The 17586-nt window shown below is 50.5% G+C and overlaps 1 protein-coding gene across 1 annotated transcript in view; it reads right to left on the reverse strand.

Annotated features, from left to right (window-relative positions):
- Positions 1-2231: 2231 nt before the first annotated feature.
- Positions 2232-17586, reverse strand: part of LOC140716186 (homeodomain-interacting protein kinase 4-like) — a 59714-nt gene continuing 44359 nt past the window's right edge. Inside the window, exon 3 of the mRNA XM_073028826.1 lies at positions 2232-2753. Within this exon, the coding sequence (XP_072884927.1) occupies positions 2574-2753 (180 nt within the window). The 3' untranslated portion in view covers positions 2232-2573. The remainder of the gene's footprint in view (positions 2754-17586) is intronic.

Genomic DNA, 17586 nt, shown 5'->3' on the forward strand with positions numbered 1-17586 from the left:
TGTGGTGTGGTGTGGTGTGGTGTGGTGTGGTGGTGTGGTGTGGTGTGGTGGTGTGGTGTGGTGTGGTGTGGTGGTGTGGTGTGGTGTGGTGGTGTGGTGTGGTGGTGTGGTGTGGTGTGGTGGTGTGGTGTGGTGTGGTGTGGTGTGGTGTGGTGTGGTGTGGTGTGGTGTGGTGGTGTGGTGTGGTGGTGTGGTGTGGTGTGGTGTGGTGTGGTGTGGTGTGGTGTGGTGTGGTGGTGTGGTGTGGTGTGGTGGTCTGGTGTGGTGTGGTGTGGTGTGGTGGTTCTGGTGGTGTGGTGTGGTGTGGTGTGGTGTGGTGTGGTGTGGTGTGGTGTGGTGGTTCTGGTGGTGTGGTGTGGTGTGGTGTGGTGGTGTGGTGTGGTGTGGTGTGGTGTGGTGTGGTGTGGTGTGGTGGTGTGGTGTGGTGGTGTGGTGTGGTGTGGTGTGGTGTGGTGTGGTGTGGTGTGGTGTGGTGTGGTGTGGTGTGGTGTGGTGTGGTGGTGTGGTGTGGTGTGGTGTGGTGTGGTGGTGTGGTGTGGTGGTGTGGTGTGGTGGTTCTGTTGGTTCTGGTGGTGTGGTGTGGTGTGGTGTGGTGTGGTGTGGTGGTGTGGTGGTGTGGTGGTTCTGGTGGTTCTGGTGGTGTGGTGGTGTGGTGGTGTGGTGGTGTGGTGGTGTGGTGGTGTCGTGTGGTGGTTCTGTTGGTTCTTGTGGTGTGATGCTTGTTATTTATTTAGAGACACAGCCCTTTGAGCCACATCACCCACCAACCCCCAGGTTAACCCGAACCTAATCACGGGACAATTTCCAATGACCAATTAACCTAACAACCGGTACGTGTTTGGACTGTGGGAGGAAACGGGAGCACTGGGTGGAACCCCACACCGTCCACGGGGAGAATGTTCAGGCTCCTTACAGAAGACAGCAGGGTTGAATGGTGAACAGGATGCATTGTGCTGAACCGGTTTGCACAGTGTATGGGCAGAATTTCAACTCCAGTCTTGGCACAACACTGAACCTACTGACGGTCCAGTGACCAGGGAGCAGAATGCCACAGAGTGGAGGAATCGGGTTTGGCTTTATTTGGGAACGTGCAGTCTGACGAGCCCATGGGACAGCGAGCTTGGTGAGCACGTCGGGGGCTGCCGAGCTGCAGAGAATTGTGCTGTTTTTGGAAAGGGCTGCCGAGGGCTAAGGCCAGTAATAGAGGAGACAAATGCCTGTGTAACAGTGCGGGAAGGGGGAAAAGATGTCACCGTTGATGAGACTATTCTGCGTTTATGAGATGCTGGCAATCTTGAGTAATGCACACAGTGTTGGAGGAACTCAGCAAGTCAGGCAGCATCTATGGAGAGGAATAAAGAGTCAACATCTTGGGCTGAGACCCTTCAGGACTGGAAATGAAGGGGACAGAATTCTAACCTGCCCAGCCTTCGCCAGGGGGTAAGTGGCTTTAGAGAAATACGGATGGAAGGGGAGGGAAGTTTGCTTTGACTTTGGAGAAGGTTAATGCAAGCTCTGGGAATAGTAGCTGATTGGTTTGGCACGTTGCAGCTCTTTTGCTCCCTGAAGAATCCTGCCATTTCAGATAAGCAGCCTCAACATGAAATCAGAAATGTGAACTTATTTTCTCTCTCCTCAGATGCTGATATCCCAGCATTTCAGGAGGTAGACGATAAAAGCAGGGAGTTTGTATGTGAACACATCATGGGCAGGCTCGGGCAATAAAGGGTGAGTCTGCTGGGACAGTTCTGCTTGTGGGACCTCGGAGAGGAGGGAGAAGTGGGTTAGACACAGATGGAAGATTTCCCAAGGATCTGGGGTCACTCTCAGTCTGGGAGACAATGGCCTAGTGTCCAGGGGTGGGTTCGTGGTCCCAGGAGGAGCGTTCGAGGAGTTTTTCGGGAGACTATGTCCTCTGCAGAGTAGAGATAAGATCAAATCACCCTCCAGCTCGCACCCTCACTCCACCCTTGGCCCAGCTCAGATGCAATCGTGTGCTAAGATTTTGCTAGCTTTGGCCATAAGTACCATGTGCCAGGCAAGCGTCAGTACCTACGGTGACAGTGGCCATCCGGCAAAAAGGGTTCTGCACACCATCGTACCTTATTCAACTCAACAAATCCAGCTGATTTTCAAACAGCTTTATTAACAATACAAAATACAGAGTGCATGAATTGGGTAACAAATCAAAACTCTCTTTCCACAGGTTTCAGAGTACTGACGGAGTCACTTGCAGAAATAGACTGCATATACTAAACCAGCCATTTTGTTTTTCTTGATAAAGGCCTCCCACCATCTTCTTCGTTCCACTTTATCTCCTGACTGACCATGGTTTTGAATTCAGTCCTGGCGTGTTTTAGCACAATATCTATTTTTGAATTCCCTTCAATATGATCTGAGAGATCTATTTTCACGTTCCTTTATTCTAAATAAAATGACGCTTACAGTTGAAGATTTAGACCGTTTATTATGTGGCAAATATCCGAGGCATTTGTCACATTGTAAAATCTTTTGAAGTTTTTTTTTTCTGGTCAGCAGGGGGCGCTCGCTGCACGACTAACAGAACAAGGCAATTAATGATGGTTTTCCATGTGCAGGTAAGTCTGGTAGTTGTTACTTCGGGGTTGAATGTCCTCGTATTCAATAGAAACCGAATCTGTGCTATCAGGGCTCCAAGTCTCGCCGCAGATGTTTAACCATTCGTTGTCGAAGCTGTCAGAGCGTTCGGAATCCTGTTGGCTTGGTTGAGATCTCTGGATGGGGTAATAAATAGACTGAGGTCAACGTGTGGAAAGCAGTTCTGATCAGAATCAAGTTTAAGGAAATAACAAGCGGGATAGCTGAAGGAGAATCACTGGATGCTGTGTACTTGGATACCCAGCAGGCCTTTGACAAGGTGCTGCACGTGAGGTTGCTTCACAAGACAAGTACCCTCGGGATTTCAGTTCCCTACCACATGCCCGAAGGCGTGCAGCTTAGTAGGTGAATTGGCCACTGTAAGTTATTCCGCAGTGTATAGGTGAGAGGGGGAACCTGTGGGGAGAGCGATGTTGGATAGTGTTTGATGAGCAGAGGGATCTTGGTGTCCCTGAGGGTGACTACGCAGCCCGATAGGTTGGCGAAGAAGGCATTTGGCATGCCGGCAGAAGAGGTTTACCGGGATGTTGCCTGGATGAAAGGGTATGTGCTATCATGGCCAGTCTTGGGTTGTTTGCTCTGGACCATCAGAGACTGAGTGGAGATCTGATGGAGGTTTATATGATTAAGAGATGCACAGGTAGAGTAGACAGACAATATCTTTTCCCAGGGGTTGAAAGGGCGAATACCCGAGAGCATGCACTTAAGGTGAGGGGGTAATTGCAAAGGAGATGTGAAGGGCAAGGTCTTTTGCACAGTGGTGGGTGCCTGGAGTAGTGGTAGTGGCAGATACATTAGAGACTGAAGAGACGTCTCGATAGGCCCATGACTGTGAGGAAAGTGAAAGGATATGGACGTTGTGTCGGCAGAAAAAATCATTTTGGCCATTTGATCACTAATCTAATTGGGTCAGCACAACATTGTGGGCTGAAGGGCCTGTACCTGTGCTGTACTGTTCTATGTTCTAATAGAAGGTGCAGAAGGCTGCGGCTGACAGGTCTGTTTTCCTGCTCTATCTGTCTCTGACCACTGCCCACCTGACACTCTAGCCCCTACACAACACTTCCCCATCTTCCTCATGGTTTATATTACCATCCAATCATATATTGTTCGAAACCTTGGACATGCCACCCTTCTCCATAGCTGTCCATGAGGAAGTGATGGGGAGTGCCCACAATGCCATTGAGGAGGAAGTTCTGGGCGCCACGGTAACGTAGCTGCTATTACAGCTCGGGCCACCGGTACTCCGACGTCAGCTGCAAGAGTCTGCTCATCCTCTCCGTGACCACGTAGGGTTTCTCCAGGTGCTCCGGTTTCCCCCCTCAGTTCAAAGACTGAGGTTGGTAGGTTGATTGGTCATTGTAAATTGTCCTGTAGTTAGGTTAGGGTTAGATCGGTGGGTTGCTGGTGGCACAGTATCTCAATGAATAACTACAATTTAGACCCAGACTATTAGGGAACAGAGACTTAACGTTTTCCAAGTCTGGGTGGTAGGTGGGTGGTTTGGAAGGAAATTGAAATTGGTGTATGATTGTCACATGTGCTGAAATACAGAAAGGAAAGATAGTCTTAGCAAACAGATCAAATCATTGCACGGAGCATTGAGATGGAACAAGGCAAAACAAGAATAATGCAGAATCAAGTGTTACAGCTAAGGGAAAGTGCAGTGCAGGGAAAGATCATAATGAGGTCAAGAGTCCGTCAATGAAAACATTCAACAGTCTATAGCAGTGGGGTAGAAGTTGTCCTGATGTTCCCATGTTCCTGCTGCCTTTTGTCCTTCCTGGGGGTGAAGGTCATGGGTTAGTGAGAAGTTGTTGGAGCAGAGTAACTGGTGTGCATTTTACGCACATTGTATATGTAACCATTGTGCTCTGGTGATGGGTTTAGTGTCTGGGTCAGTGTGTGAGTTTGGGGGGTGAGGGGTTGGTGTTCAGGAATTAGTCACTCTACATGGGACACCCATCCTGTGACCAGCCCCTGTAGGTGAGGTGTCTGGTGATGGGTTTAGTGTCTGGGTCAGTGTGTGAGTTTGGGGGGTGAGGAGGTTGTTCAGGAATTAGTCACTCTACATGGGACACCCATCCTGTGACCTGCCCCTGTAGGTGAGGTGTCTGGTGATGGGTTTAGTGTCTGTGTCTCTGTGTGAGTTTGGGGGGTGAGGGGTTGGTGTTCAGGAATTAGTCACTCTACATGGGACACCCATCCTGTGACCTGCCCCTGTAGGTGAGGTGTCTGGTGATGGGTTTAGTGTCTGGGTCTCTGTGTGAGTTTGGGGGGTGAGGGGGTGGTGTTCAGGAATTAGTCACTCTACATGGGACACCCATCCTGTGACCTGTCCCTGTAGGTGAGGTGTCTGGTGATGGGTTTAGTGTCTGGGTCTCTGTGTGAGTTTGGGGGGTGAGGGGGTGGTGTTCAGGAATTAGTCACTCTACATGGGACACCCATCCTGTGACCTGTCCCTGTAGGTGAGGTGTCTGGTGATGGGTTTAGTGTCTGGGTCAGTGTGTGAGTTTGGGGGGTGAGGGGGTGGTGTTCAGGAATTAGTCACTCTACATGGGACACCCATCCTGTGACCTGCCCCTGTAGGTGAGGTGTCTGGTGATGGGTTTAGTGTCTGGGTCAGTGTGTGAGTTTGAGGGGTGAGGAGGTTGTTCAGGAATTAGTCACTCTACATGGGACACCCATCCTGTGACCTGTCCCTGTAGGTGAGGTGTCTGGTGATGGGTTTGGTGTCTGGGTCAGTGTGTGAGTTTGGGGGGTGAGGGGGTGGTGTTCAGGAATTAGTCACTCTACATGGGAGACCCATCCTGTGACCTGCCCCTGTAGGTGAGGTGTCTGGTGATGGGTTTAGTGTCTGTGTCTCTGTGTGAGTTTGGGGGGTGAGGGGGTTGTTCAGGAATTAGTCACTCTACATGGGACACCCATCCTGTGACCTGCCCCTGTAGGTGAGGTGTCTGGTGATGGGTTTAGTGTCTGTGTCTCTGTGTGAGTTTGGGGGGTGAGGGGGTTGTTCAGGAATTAGTCACTCTACATGGGACACCCATCCTGTGACCTGCCCCTGTAGGTGAGGTGTCTGGTGATGGGTTTAGTGTCTGGGTCTCTGTGTGAGTTTGGGGGGTGAGGGGGTGGTGTTCAGGAATTAGTCACTCTACATGGGACACCCATCCACTGACCTGCCCCTGTAGGTGAGGTGTCTGGTGATGGGTTTAGTGTCTGGGTCAGTGTGTGAGTTTGGGGGGTGAGGGGGTGGTGTTCAGGAATTAGTCACTCTACATGGGACACCCATCCTGTGACCTGCCCCTGTAGGTGAGGTGTCTGGTGATGGGTTTAGTGTCTGGGTCAGTGTGTGAGTTTGGGGGGTGAGGGGGTGGTGTTCAGGAATTAGTCACTCTACATGGGACACCCATCCTGTGACCTGTCCCTGTAGGTGAGGTGTCTGGTGATGGGTTTAGTGTCTGGGTCAGTGTGTGAGTTTGGGGGGTGAGGGGGTGGTGTTCAGGTATTAGTCACTCTACATGGGACACCCATTCTGTGACCTGCCCCTGTAGGTGAGGTGTCTGGTGATGGGTTTAGTGTCTGGGTCTCTGTGTGAGTTTGGGGGGTGAGGGGGTGGTGTTCAGGAATTAGTCACTCTACATGGGACACCCATTCTGTGAACTGCCCCTGTAGGTGAGGTGTCTGGTGATGGGTTTAGTGTCTGGGTCAGTGTGTGAGTTTGGGGGGTGAGGAGGTTGTTCAGGAATTAGTCACTCTACATGGGACACCCATCCTGTGACCTGCCCCTGTAGGTGAGGTGTCTGGTGATGGGTTTAGTGTCTGTGTCTCTGTGTGAGTTTGGGGGGTGAGGGGTTGGTGTTCAGGAATTAGTCACTCTACATGGGACACCCATCCTGTGACCTGCCCCTGTAGGTGAGGTGTCTGGTGAAGGGTTTAGTGTCTGGGTCAGTGTGTGAGTTTGGGGGGTGAGGGGGTTGTTCAGGAATTAGTCACTCTACATGGGACACCCATCCTGTGACCTGCCCCTGTAGGTGAGGTGTCTGGTGATGGGTTTAGTGTCTGGGTCAGTGTGTGAGTTTGGGGGGTGAGGGGTTGGTGTTCAGGAATTAGTCACTCTACATGGGACACCCATCCTGTGACCTGCCCCTGTAGGTGAGGTGTCTGGTGATGGGTTTAGTGTCTGTGTCTCTGTGTGAGTTTGGGGGGTGAGGGGGTTGTTCAGGAATTAGTCACTCTACATGGGACACCCATCCTGTGACCTGTCCCTGTAGGTGAGGTGTCTGGTGATGGGTTTAGTGTCTGTGTCTCTGTGTGAGTTTGGGGGGTGAGGGGGTTGTTCAGGAATTAGTCACTCTACATGGGACACCCATCCTGTGACCTGTCCCTGTAGGTGAGGTGTCTGGTGATGGGTTTAGTGTCTGGGTCTCTGTGTGAGTTTGGGGGGTGAGGGGGTGGTGTTCAGGAATTAGTCACTCTACATGGGACACCCATCCTGTGACCTGTCCCTGTAGGTGAGGTGTCTGGTGATGGGTTTAGTGTCTGGGTCTCTGTGTGAGTTTGGGGGGTGAGGGGGTGGTGTTCAGGAATTAGTCACTCTACATGGGACACCCATCCTGTGACCTGCCCCTGTAGGTGAGGTGTCTGGTGATGGGTTTAGTGTCTGGGTCAGTGTGTGAGTTTGAGGGGTGAGGAGGTTGTTCAGGAATTAGTCACTCTACATGGGACACCCATCCTGTGACCTGTCCCTGTAGGTGAGGTGTCTGGTGATGGGTTTGGTGTCTGGGTCAGTGTGTGAGTTTGGGGGGTGAGGGGGTGGTGTTCAGGAATTAGTCACTCTACATGGGACACCCATCCTGTGACCTGCCCCTGTAGGTGAGGTGTCTGGTGATGGGTTTAGTGTCTGGGTCAGTGTGTGAGTTTGAGGGGTGAGGAGGTTGTTCAGGAATTAGTCACTCTACATGGGACACCCATCCTGTGACCTGTCCCTGTAGGTGAGGTGTCTGGTGATGGGTTTGGTGTCTGGGTCAGTGTGTGAGTTTGGGGGGTGAGGGGGTGGTGTTCAGGAATTAGTCACTCTACATGGGACACCCATCCTGTGACCTGCCCCTGTAGGTGAGGTGTCTGGTGATGGGTTTAGTGTCTGGGTCAGGGGGTTGTTCAGGAATTAGTCACTCTACATGGGACACCCATCCTGTGACCTGCCACTGTAGGTGAGGTGTCTGGTGATGGGTTTATTGTCTGGGTCAGTGTGTGAGTTTGGGGGTGAGGGGGTTGTTCAGGAATTAGTCACTCTACATGGGACACCCATCCTGTGACCTGCCCCTGTAGGTGAGGTGTCTGGTGATGGGTTTAGTGTCTGGGTCAGTGTGTGAGTTTGGGGGGTGAGGGGGTTGTTCAGGAATTAGTCACTCTACATGGGACACCCATCCACTGACCTGCCCCTGTAGGTGAGGTGTCTGGTGATGGGTTTAGTGTCTGGGTCAGTGTGTGAGTTTGGGGGTGAGGGGGTTGTTCAGGAATTAGTCACTCTACATGGGACACCCATCCTGTGACCTGCCCCTGTAGGTGAGGTGTCTGGTGATGGGTTTAGTGTCTGTGTCTCTGTGTGAGTTTGGGGGGTGAGGGGGTTGTTCAGGAATTAGTCACTCTACATGGGACACCCATCCTGTGACCTGCCCCTGTAGGTGAGGTGTCTGGTGATGGGTTTAGTGTCTGTGTCTCTGTGTGAGTTTGGGGGGTGAGGGGTTGGTGTTCAGGAATTAGTCACTCTACATGGGACACCCATCCTGTGACCTGCCCCTGTAGGTGAGGTGTCTGGTGATGGGTTTAGTGTCTGTGTCTCTGTGTGAGTTTGGGGGGTGAGGGGTTGGTGTTCAGGAATTAGTCACTCTACATGGGACACCCATCCTGTGACCTGCCCCTGTAGGTGAGGTGTCTGGTGATGGGTTTAGTGTCTGTGTCTCTGTGTGAGTTTGGGGGGTGAGGGGGTTGTTCAGGAATTAGTCACTCTACATGGGACACCCATCCTGTGACCTGTCCCTGTAGGTGAGGTGTCTGGTGATGGGTTTAGTGTCTGTGTCTCTGTGTGAGTTTGGGGGGTGAGGGGGTTGTTCAGGAATTAGTCACTCTACATGGGACACCCATCCTGTGACCTGCCCCTGTAGGTGAGGTGTCTGGTGATGGGTTTAGTGTCTGTGTCTCTGTGTGAGTTTGGGGGGTGAGGGGTTGGTGTTCAGGAATTAGTCACTCTACATGGGACACCCATCCTGTGACCTGCCCCTGTAGGTGAGGTGTCTGGTGATGGGTTTAGTGTCTGTGTCTCTGTGTGAGTTTGGGGGGTGAGGGGGTTGTTCAGGAATTAGTCACTCTACATGGGACACCCATCCTGTGACCAGCCCCTGTAGGTGAGGTGTCTGGTGATGGGTTTAGTGTCTGGGTCAGTGTGTGAGTTTGGGGGTGAGGGGTTGGTGTTCAGGAATTAGTCACTCTACATGGGACACCCATCCTGTGACCTGCCCCTGTAGGTGAGGTGTCTGGTGATGGGTTTAGTGTCTGGGTCAGTGTGGTGAGTTTGGGGGGTGAGGAGGTTGTTCAGGAATTAGTCACTCTACATGGGACACCCATCCTGTGACCTGCCCCTGTAGGTGAGGTGTCTGGTGATGGGTTTAGTGTCTGGGTCTCTGTGTGAGTTTGGGGGGTGAGGGGTTGGTGTTCAGGAATTAGTCACTCTACATGGGACACCCATCCTGTGACCAGCCCCTGTAGGTGAGGTGTCTGGTGATGGGTTTAGTGTCTGGGTCTCTGTGTGAGTTTGGGGGGTGAGGAGGTTGTTCAGGAATTAGTCACTCTACATGGGACACCCATCCTGTGACCTGCCCCTGTAGGTGAGGTGTCTGGTGATGGGTTTAGTGTCTGGGTCTCTGTGTGAGTTTGGGGGGTGAGGGGTTGGTGTTCAGGAATTAGTCACTCTACATGGGACACCCATCCTGTGACCTGCCCCTGTAGGTGAGGTGTCTGGTGATGGGTTTGGTGTCTGGTGATGGGTTTGGTGTCTGGTGATGGGTTTAGTGTCTGGGTCAGTGTGTGAGTTTGGGGGGTGAGGAGGTTGTTCAGGAATTAGTCACTCTACATGGGACACCCATCCTGTGACCTGCCCCTGTAGGTGAGGTGTCTGGTGAAGGTGATGCTCGCTCTCACTGCAAAGGCAGTGTGTTGGACTGGGAGGGGTCACCCCACCCCCTGGCACTCGTGTGGCCTGAACGCCAGTGTGCTGTGTTCTGTCGTTTACTGCATGTAGCACAGAACAGGCCCTTCTGGCCTTCCGAGCCACGTCACCCGGAAGCTCCCAGTTTTACCCTCGCCTAATCACAAGGGAATTTACAGTTGAACCTGCGAATTGATAAGTCTTTGGATTGTGCAACGAAACTGGAGCATCTAGAGTAAACACACACATTTTACAGGGAGGAACGCAGATCCCTTACAGGTGACTTCAGAACTGAACTCTGAGCTGTAATGGAGTCACCCTGCCATGGCGCTCCTGAATGTTACTTGGGTCTAGCCGCACACAGTCCTGGACTGCTTCACAGTCAGTGAATAGCCCCTCTTCTGAACCTCTGATGGGAGGGCATCGAGGAAGCGGCTGTAGGTATTTGGGCCGAGGACACTGCCCCGAGGAACTCCTACAATGGTGAGCTGGGTCTGGGACAGTGGAGCTCCTATAACCAGGAGCACCTTGTTTGAGGACTGATCCGAGCACCTGAGTGCTTCCCAGTGATGCCCATTGACTCCAGTCTTACCAAAGCTCTTCGGTAAGAAGCCCAGTGCTGCCTTGAAGTCGAGCTGAAACACTAAAGATTCTGCAGATGCTGGAATTCAGAGCAACAGACACACACAATGTAGTGTATTTGACATCTCGGTAATATTTGAATAATACTGTAAACATATTGTTTGATTAAGCATTCTTTCCAAAATCATCATGGCTGCATGTAAGAAGCATATGAATGGCTTCCATCAGGAACACTGCTGTTCATTGTGTTAAACACTGAGCTGTAGTTAATCGTCCCTACAATTCTGATCAAGAAGCTCTAAAACCTGGTCCTCTGTATCTCCATCTGCATCTGGATCCTTGACCTCCTCACCAGAAGACCACAATCCGTGTGGATGGGAAATAACATTAATCCTGATGCATCTCAGGGGTGAGTGCTTAGCCCTCCGCTCTACTCTCTCCACTCCCATGACTCTCTGACCAGGTACAGTTCAAATGCCATCCATATGCCTCATATGGAGCCAGTGATCATTAATGGAGAATGTGTGGAGCAGGTTAAGACCTACAAGTATCTGGGAGTACAGTTAGACGAGAAGCTAGACTGAACTGCCAACACAGATGCCTTGTGCAGGAAGGCACAGAGTCGACTGTGCATCCTAAGAAGGTTGGCGTCATTCAATGTCTGTAGTGAGATGCTGAAGATGTTCTATAGGTCAGTTGTGGAGAGCGCACTCTTCTTTGTGGTGGCATGTTGGGGAGGAAGCATTAAGAAGAGGGACGCCTCACGTCTTAATAAGCTGGTAAGGAAGGTGGGCTCTGTCGTGGGCAAAGTACTGGAGGGTTTAACATCGGTAGCTGAGCGAAGGGCGCTGAGTAGGCTACGGTCAATTATGGATAACTCTGAACATCCTCTACATAGCACCATCCAGAGACAGAGAAGCAGTTTCAGCGACAGGTTACTATCGATGCAATGCTCCTCAGACAGGATGAAGAGGTCAATACTCCTCAATGCCATTAGGCTTTACAATTCTACCGCCAGGACTTAAGAACTTTTTAAAAGCTATTATTAATGCTTTTTGAGATAGTGATTTAGATGCATATCATATTTTTTACTGAGTTAAGTATTGTATGTAATTAGTTTTGCTACAACAAGTGTATGGGACATTGGAAAAAAAGTTGAATTTCCCCATGGGGATGAATAAAGTATCTATCTATCTATCCATCTATCTATCATACGACACAACTATTGTTGGCAGAATTTCAAATGATGTCGAGAAGGTGTACAGGAGAGAGATGGCTGAGTGGTGTCACAGCAACAACCCTGCACTCAACACCAAAGAGCTGATCGTGGACTTCAGAAAGGGTAAGACGAGGGAACACACACCAGTCCTCATAGAGCAATCAGAAGTGGAGAGAGTGAGCAATTCCAAGTTCCTGGGTGTCAATATCTCCGAGGATCTGTCCTGGGCCCAACATATCAATGCAGTTGGTGAGACCGCACCTAGAGTATTGTGTGCAGTTTTGGTCCCCTAATCTGAGGAAAGACATTCTTGCCATAGAGGGAGTACAGAGAAGGTTCACCAGATTGATTCCTGGGATGGCAGGACTTTCATATGAAGAAAGACTGGATCGACTAGGCTTATACTCACTGGAATTTGGAAGATTGAGGGGGGATCTTATTGAAACGTATAAAATTCTAAAGGGTTTGGACAGGCTAGATGCAGGAAGATTGTTTCCGATGTTGGGGAAGTCCAGAAAACAGTTTAAGGATAAAGGGGAAGCCTTTTAGGACTGAGATGAGGAAAAACTTCTTCACACAGAGAGTGGTGAACCTGTGGAATTCTCTGCCACAGGAAACAGTTGAGGCCGGTTCATTGGCTATATTTAAGAGGAAGTTAGATATGGCCCTTGTGGCTAAAGGGATCGGGGGTATGGAGAGAAAGCAGGTACAGGGTTCTGAGTTGGATGATCAGCCATGATCATACTGAATGGCGGTGCAGGCTCGAAGGGCCGAATGGCCTACTCCTGCACCTATTTCTATGTTTCTAAGTTACAAAGAAAGCACAACAACAGCTATATTTCATTGCAGTTTGAGGAGATTTGGTATGGGGATGTTTACTACTGCACAGAATTGAAGGAAGCTGCAGAAAGCAGTGAACTCACTCAGCTCCAAATCATAAACACGAGAAAGTCCAAAGTAAAAGACACAAAATGCTGGTTGAACTCAGCATGCCAGGCAGTATCAATGGAAATGAATAGAAACATAGAAAACCTACAGCACGATACAGGCCCTTCGGCCCACAAAGCTGTGCCGGACACGTCCCTAACTTAGAAATACCCATAGCCCTCTATTTTTCTAAGCTCCATGCACCCATCCAGGAGTCTCTTAAAAGACCCTATCATTTCCGCCTCCACCACCGTCGCCGGCAGCCCATTCCATGCACTCATCACTCCCTGCGTAAAAAAACACTTACCCCGGGCATCTCCTCTGTACCTACTCCCCAGCACCTTAAACCTGTGTCCACTCATGATAGCCACTTCAGCTCTGGGGAAAAGCCTCTGACTATCCACACGATCAATGCCTCTCATCATCTTGTACACCTCTATCAGGTCACCTCTCATCCTCCGTTGCTCCAAGGAGAAAAGGCCAAGTTCACTCAACCTATTCTCATCAGGCATGCTCCCCAATCCAGGCAACATCCTTGTAAATCTCCTCTGCGCCCTTTCTATGATTTCCACATCCTTCCTATAGTGAGGTGACCAAGTGGGGTCTGACCAGGGTCCTATATAGCTGCAATATTATTTCTTGGCTCCTAAACTCAATTCCACGATTGATGAAGGCCAATACACCGTACGCCTTCTTAACCACAGTCAACCTGCGCAGCAGGTCTGAGTGTCCAATGGACTCGGACCCTAAGATCCCTCTGATCCTCCACACTGCCAAGAGTCTTGCCATTAATACTATATTCTGCCATCATATTTGACCTACCAAAATGAACCACCTTACACTTATCTGGGTTGTACTCCATCTGCCACTTCTCAGCCCAGTTTTGCATCCTATCAATGCCCCACTGTAACCTATGACAGCCCTCCACACTATCCACAACACCCCCAACCTTTGTGCCATCAACAAATTTACTAACCCATCCCTCCACTTCCTCATCCAGGTCATTTATAAATATCACAAAGAGTTGGGGTCCCAGAACAGATCCCTGAGGCACATCACTGGTCACCGACCTCCATGCAGAGTATGACCCGTCTACAACCACTCTTTGCCTTGTGTGGGCAAGCCAGTTCTGGATCCACAAAGCAATGTCCCCTTGGATCCCATGCCTCCTTACTTTCTCAATAAGCCTTGCATGGGGTAACTTATCAAATACCTTACTGAAATCCATATACACTACATCTACTGCTCTTCCTTCATCAATGTGTTTAATCATATCCAGAAAAAATTCAATCAGGCTTGTAAGGCACGACCTGCCCTTGACAAAGCCATGCTGACTATTCCTAATCATATTATATCTCTCCAAATGTTCATAAATCCTGCCTCTCAGGATCTTCTCCATCAACTTACCAACTACTGAAGTAAGACTCATTGGTCTATAATTTCCTAGTCTATCCCTACTCCCTTTCTTAAATAAGGGAACAACATCTGCAACCCTCCAATCCTCCAGAACCTCTCCCGTCCTCATTGGTGATGCAAAGATCATTGCCAGAGGCTCAGCAATCTCCTCCCTTGCTTCCCACAGTAGCCTGGGGTACATCCCGCCCAGTCCCGGTGACTTATCCAACTTGATGCTTTCCAGAAGCTGCAGCACATACTCTTCCTTAATATCTACACTCTCAAGCTTTTCAGTTCACTGTAAGTCATCCCTACAATCACCAAGATCCTTTTCCATAGTGAATACCGAAGCAAAGTACTCATTAAGTACCTCTGCTATTTCCTCTGGTTCCATACACACTTTTCCACTGTCACACTTGATTGGTCCTATTCTCTCACGTCTTATCCTCTTGCTCTTCGCATACTTGTAGAATGCCTTGGGGTTTTCCTTAATCCTGTCTGCCAAGGCCTTCTCATGGCCCCTTCTGGCTCTCCTAATTTCATTCTTGTGCTCCTTCCTGCTAGCCTTATAATCTTCTAGATTTCTATCATTGCCTAGTTTTTTGAACCTTTCATAAGCTCTTCTTTTCTTCTTGACTAGATTTACCACAACCTTTGTACATCATGGTTCCTGGACTCTACCATCCTTTCCATGTCTCATTGGAACATACCTACTCAGAACTCCACACAAATACCCCTGAACATTTGCCACATTTCTTCCGTACGTCTCCCTGAGAACATCTGCTTCCAATTTATGCTTCCAAGTTCCTGCCTCGTAGCCTCATAGTTCCCCTTACTCCAATTAAACATTTCCTTAACTTGTCTGTTCCTATCCCTCTCCAATGCTGTAGTAAAAGAGATAGAATTGTGATCACTGTCTCCAAAATGGATCAACATCTGCAACCCTCCAATCCTCCAGAACCCAGATGGAATATAAGGTATTTCCCCCTCCACCCTGAGGTGTCTCATCTTGACACCAGAGGAGGCCATGGACAGTCACAATGGAACAGGAATGGGAATGAATTAAAATATTGAGCCACTGGGAAATCCTGATTGTGGCAAATCAGTAGAGGTGTTGCTTCACCTGGCAGGACTGTTTGGCACCCTGAATGGAGGTGAGAGGGGAGGTGTATAAGCAGGTGTATCACTTAGGCCACTAGCAGGGGTAAATGCTGGGAGGAGGAGTAGTGGAGAAGGGCAAATGGCCAAGGGAATCGCGAAGCAAGTAATTCCTGTGGAGAGGGGGAAGTAAAGATATGTTTGGTGGTAGGATCTCTTTGGAGGTGGTGAAGATTGTGGAGGTTGATGTGTTGGGTAAGGAGGTTCACAGGGTGGTGAAGATTGTGGAGGTTGAGGAGGTTCACAGGGTGGTGAAGATTGTGGAGGTTGATGTGTTGGGTAAGGAGGGTCACAGGGTGGTGAAGATTGTGGAGGATGAGGAGGTTCACAGGGTGGTGAAGATTGTGGAGGTTGATGTGTTGGGTAAGGAGGGTCACAGGGTGGTGAAGATTGTGGAGGTTGAGGAGGTTCACAGGGTGGTGAAGGTTGTGGAGGATGAGGAGGTTCACAGGGTGGTGAAGATTGTGGAGGTTGATGTGTTGGGTAAGGAGGGTCACAGGGTGGTGAAGGTTGTGGAGGTTGAGGAGGTTCACAGGGTGGTGAAGGTTGTGGAGGATGAGGAGGTTCACAGGGTGGTGAAGATTGTGGAGGTTGATGTGTTGGGTAAGGAGGGTCACAGGGTGGTGAAGATTGTGGAGGATGAGGAGGTTCACAGGGTGGTGAAGATTGTGGAGGTTGATGTGTTGGGTAAGGAGGGTCACAGGGTGGTGAAGGTTGTGGAGGTTGAGGAGGTTCACAGGGTGGTGAAGGTTGTGGAGGATGAGGAGGTTGACAGGGTGGTGAAGATTGTGGAGGATGAGGAGGGTCACAGGGTGGTGAAGATTGTGGAGGTTGAGGAGGTTCACAGGGTGGTGAAGATTGTGGAGGTTGAGGAGGTTCACAGGGTGGTGAAGATTGTGGAGGCTGATGTTTTGGGTAAGGAGGGTCACAGGGTGGTGAAGATTGTGGAGGATGAGGAGGGTCACAGGGTGGTGAAGATTGTGGAGGATGAGGAGGGTCACAGGGTGGTGAAGGTTGCGGAGGTTGAGGAGGTTCACAGGGTGGTGAAGGTTGTGGAGGATGAGGAGGGTCACAGGGTGGTGAAGGTTGTGGAGGTTGAGGAGGGTCACAGGGTGGTGAAGGTTGTGGAGGTTGAGGAGGTTCACAGGGTGGTGAAGATTGTGGAGGTTGATGTGTTGGATGAGGAGGGTCACAGGGTGGTGAAGATTGTGGAGGTTGAGGAGGTTCACAGGGTGGTGAAGATTGTGGAGGTTGAGGAGGGTCACAGTGTGGTGAAGATTGTGGAGGATGAGGAGGGTCACAGGGTGGTGAAGGTTGTGGAGGTTGAGGAGGTTCACAGGGTGGTGAAGATTGTGGAGGATGAGGAGGGTCACAGGGTGGTGAAGTTTGTGGAGGTTGAGGAGGTTCACAGGGTGGTGAAGGTTGTGGAGGTTGAGGAGGGTCACAGGGTGGTGAAGGTTGTGGAGGATGAGGAGATTCACAGGGTGGTGAAGATTGTGGAGGTTGAGGAGGTTCACAGTGTGGTGAAGATTGTGGAGGATGAGGAGGGTCACAGGGTGGTGAAGGTTGTGGAGGTTGAGGAGGTTCACAGGGTGGTGAAGATTGTGGAGGATGAGGAGGGTCACAGGGTGGTGAAGGTTGTGGAGGTTGAGGAGGTTCACAGGGTGGTGAAGGTTGTGGAGGTTGAGGAGGGTCACAGGGTGGTGAAGGTTGTGGAGGTTGAGGAGGGTCACAGGGTGGTGAAGGTTGTGGAGGTTGAGGAGGTTCACAGGGTGGTGAAGGTTGTGGAGGATGAGGAGGTTCACAGGGTGGTGAAGGTTGTGGAGGATGAGGAGGGTCACAGGGTGGTGAAGATTGTGGAGGCTGATGTGTTGGGTAAGGAGGGTCACAGGGTGGTGAAGATTGTGGAGGTTGATGTGTTGGATGAGGAGGGTCACAGGGTGGTGAAGATTGTGGAGGTTGATGTGTTGGATGAGGAGGGTCACAGGGTGGTGAAGATTGTGGAGGATGAGGAGGTTCACAGGGTGGTGAAGGTTGTGGAGGTTGAGGAGGGTCACAGGGTGGTGAAGGTTGTGGAGGATGAGGAGGATCACAGGGTGGTGAAGGTTGTGGAGGTTGAGGAGGTTCACTGGGTGGTGAAGGTTGTGGAGGTTGAGGAGGTTCACAGGGTGGTGAAGATTGTGGAGGATGAGGAGGGTCACAGGGTGGTGAAGGTTGTGGAGGTTGAGGAGGTTCACAGGGTGGTGAAGGTTGTGGAGGATGAGGAGGGTCACAGGGTGGTGAAGGTTGTGGAGGTTGAGGAGGTTCACAGGGTGGTGAAGATTGTGGAGGATGAGGAGGTTCACAGGGTGGTGAAGATTGTGGAGGATGAGGAGGTTCACAGGGTGGTGAAGGTTGTGGAGGATGAGGAGGTTCACAGGGTAGTGAAGGTTGCGGAGGATGAGGAGGTTCACAGGGTGGTGAA

Source organism: Hemitrygon akajei, chromosome 25 (assembly GCF_048418815.1).
Source record: "Hemitrygon akajei chromosome 25, sHemAka1.3, whole genome shotgun sequence".
Classification (NCBI taxonomy): Eukaryota; Metazoa; Chordata; class Chondrichthyes; order Myliobatiformes; family Dasyatidae; genus Hemitrygon; species Hemitrygon akajei.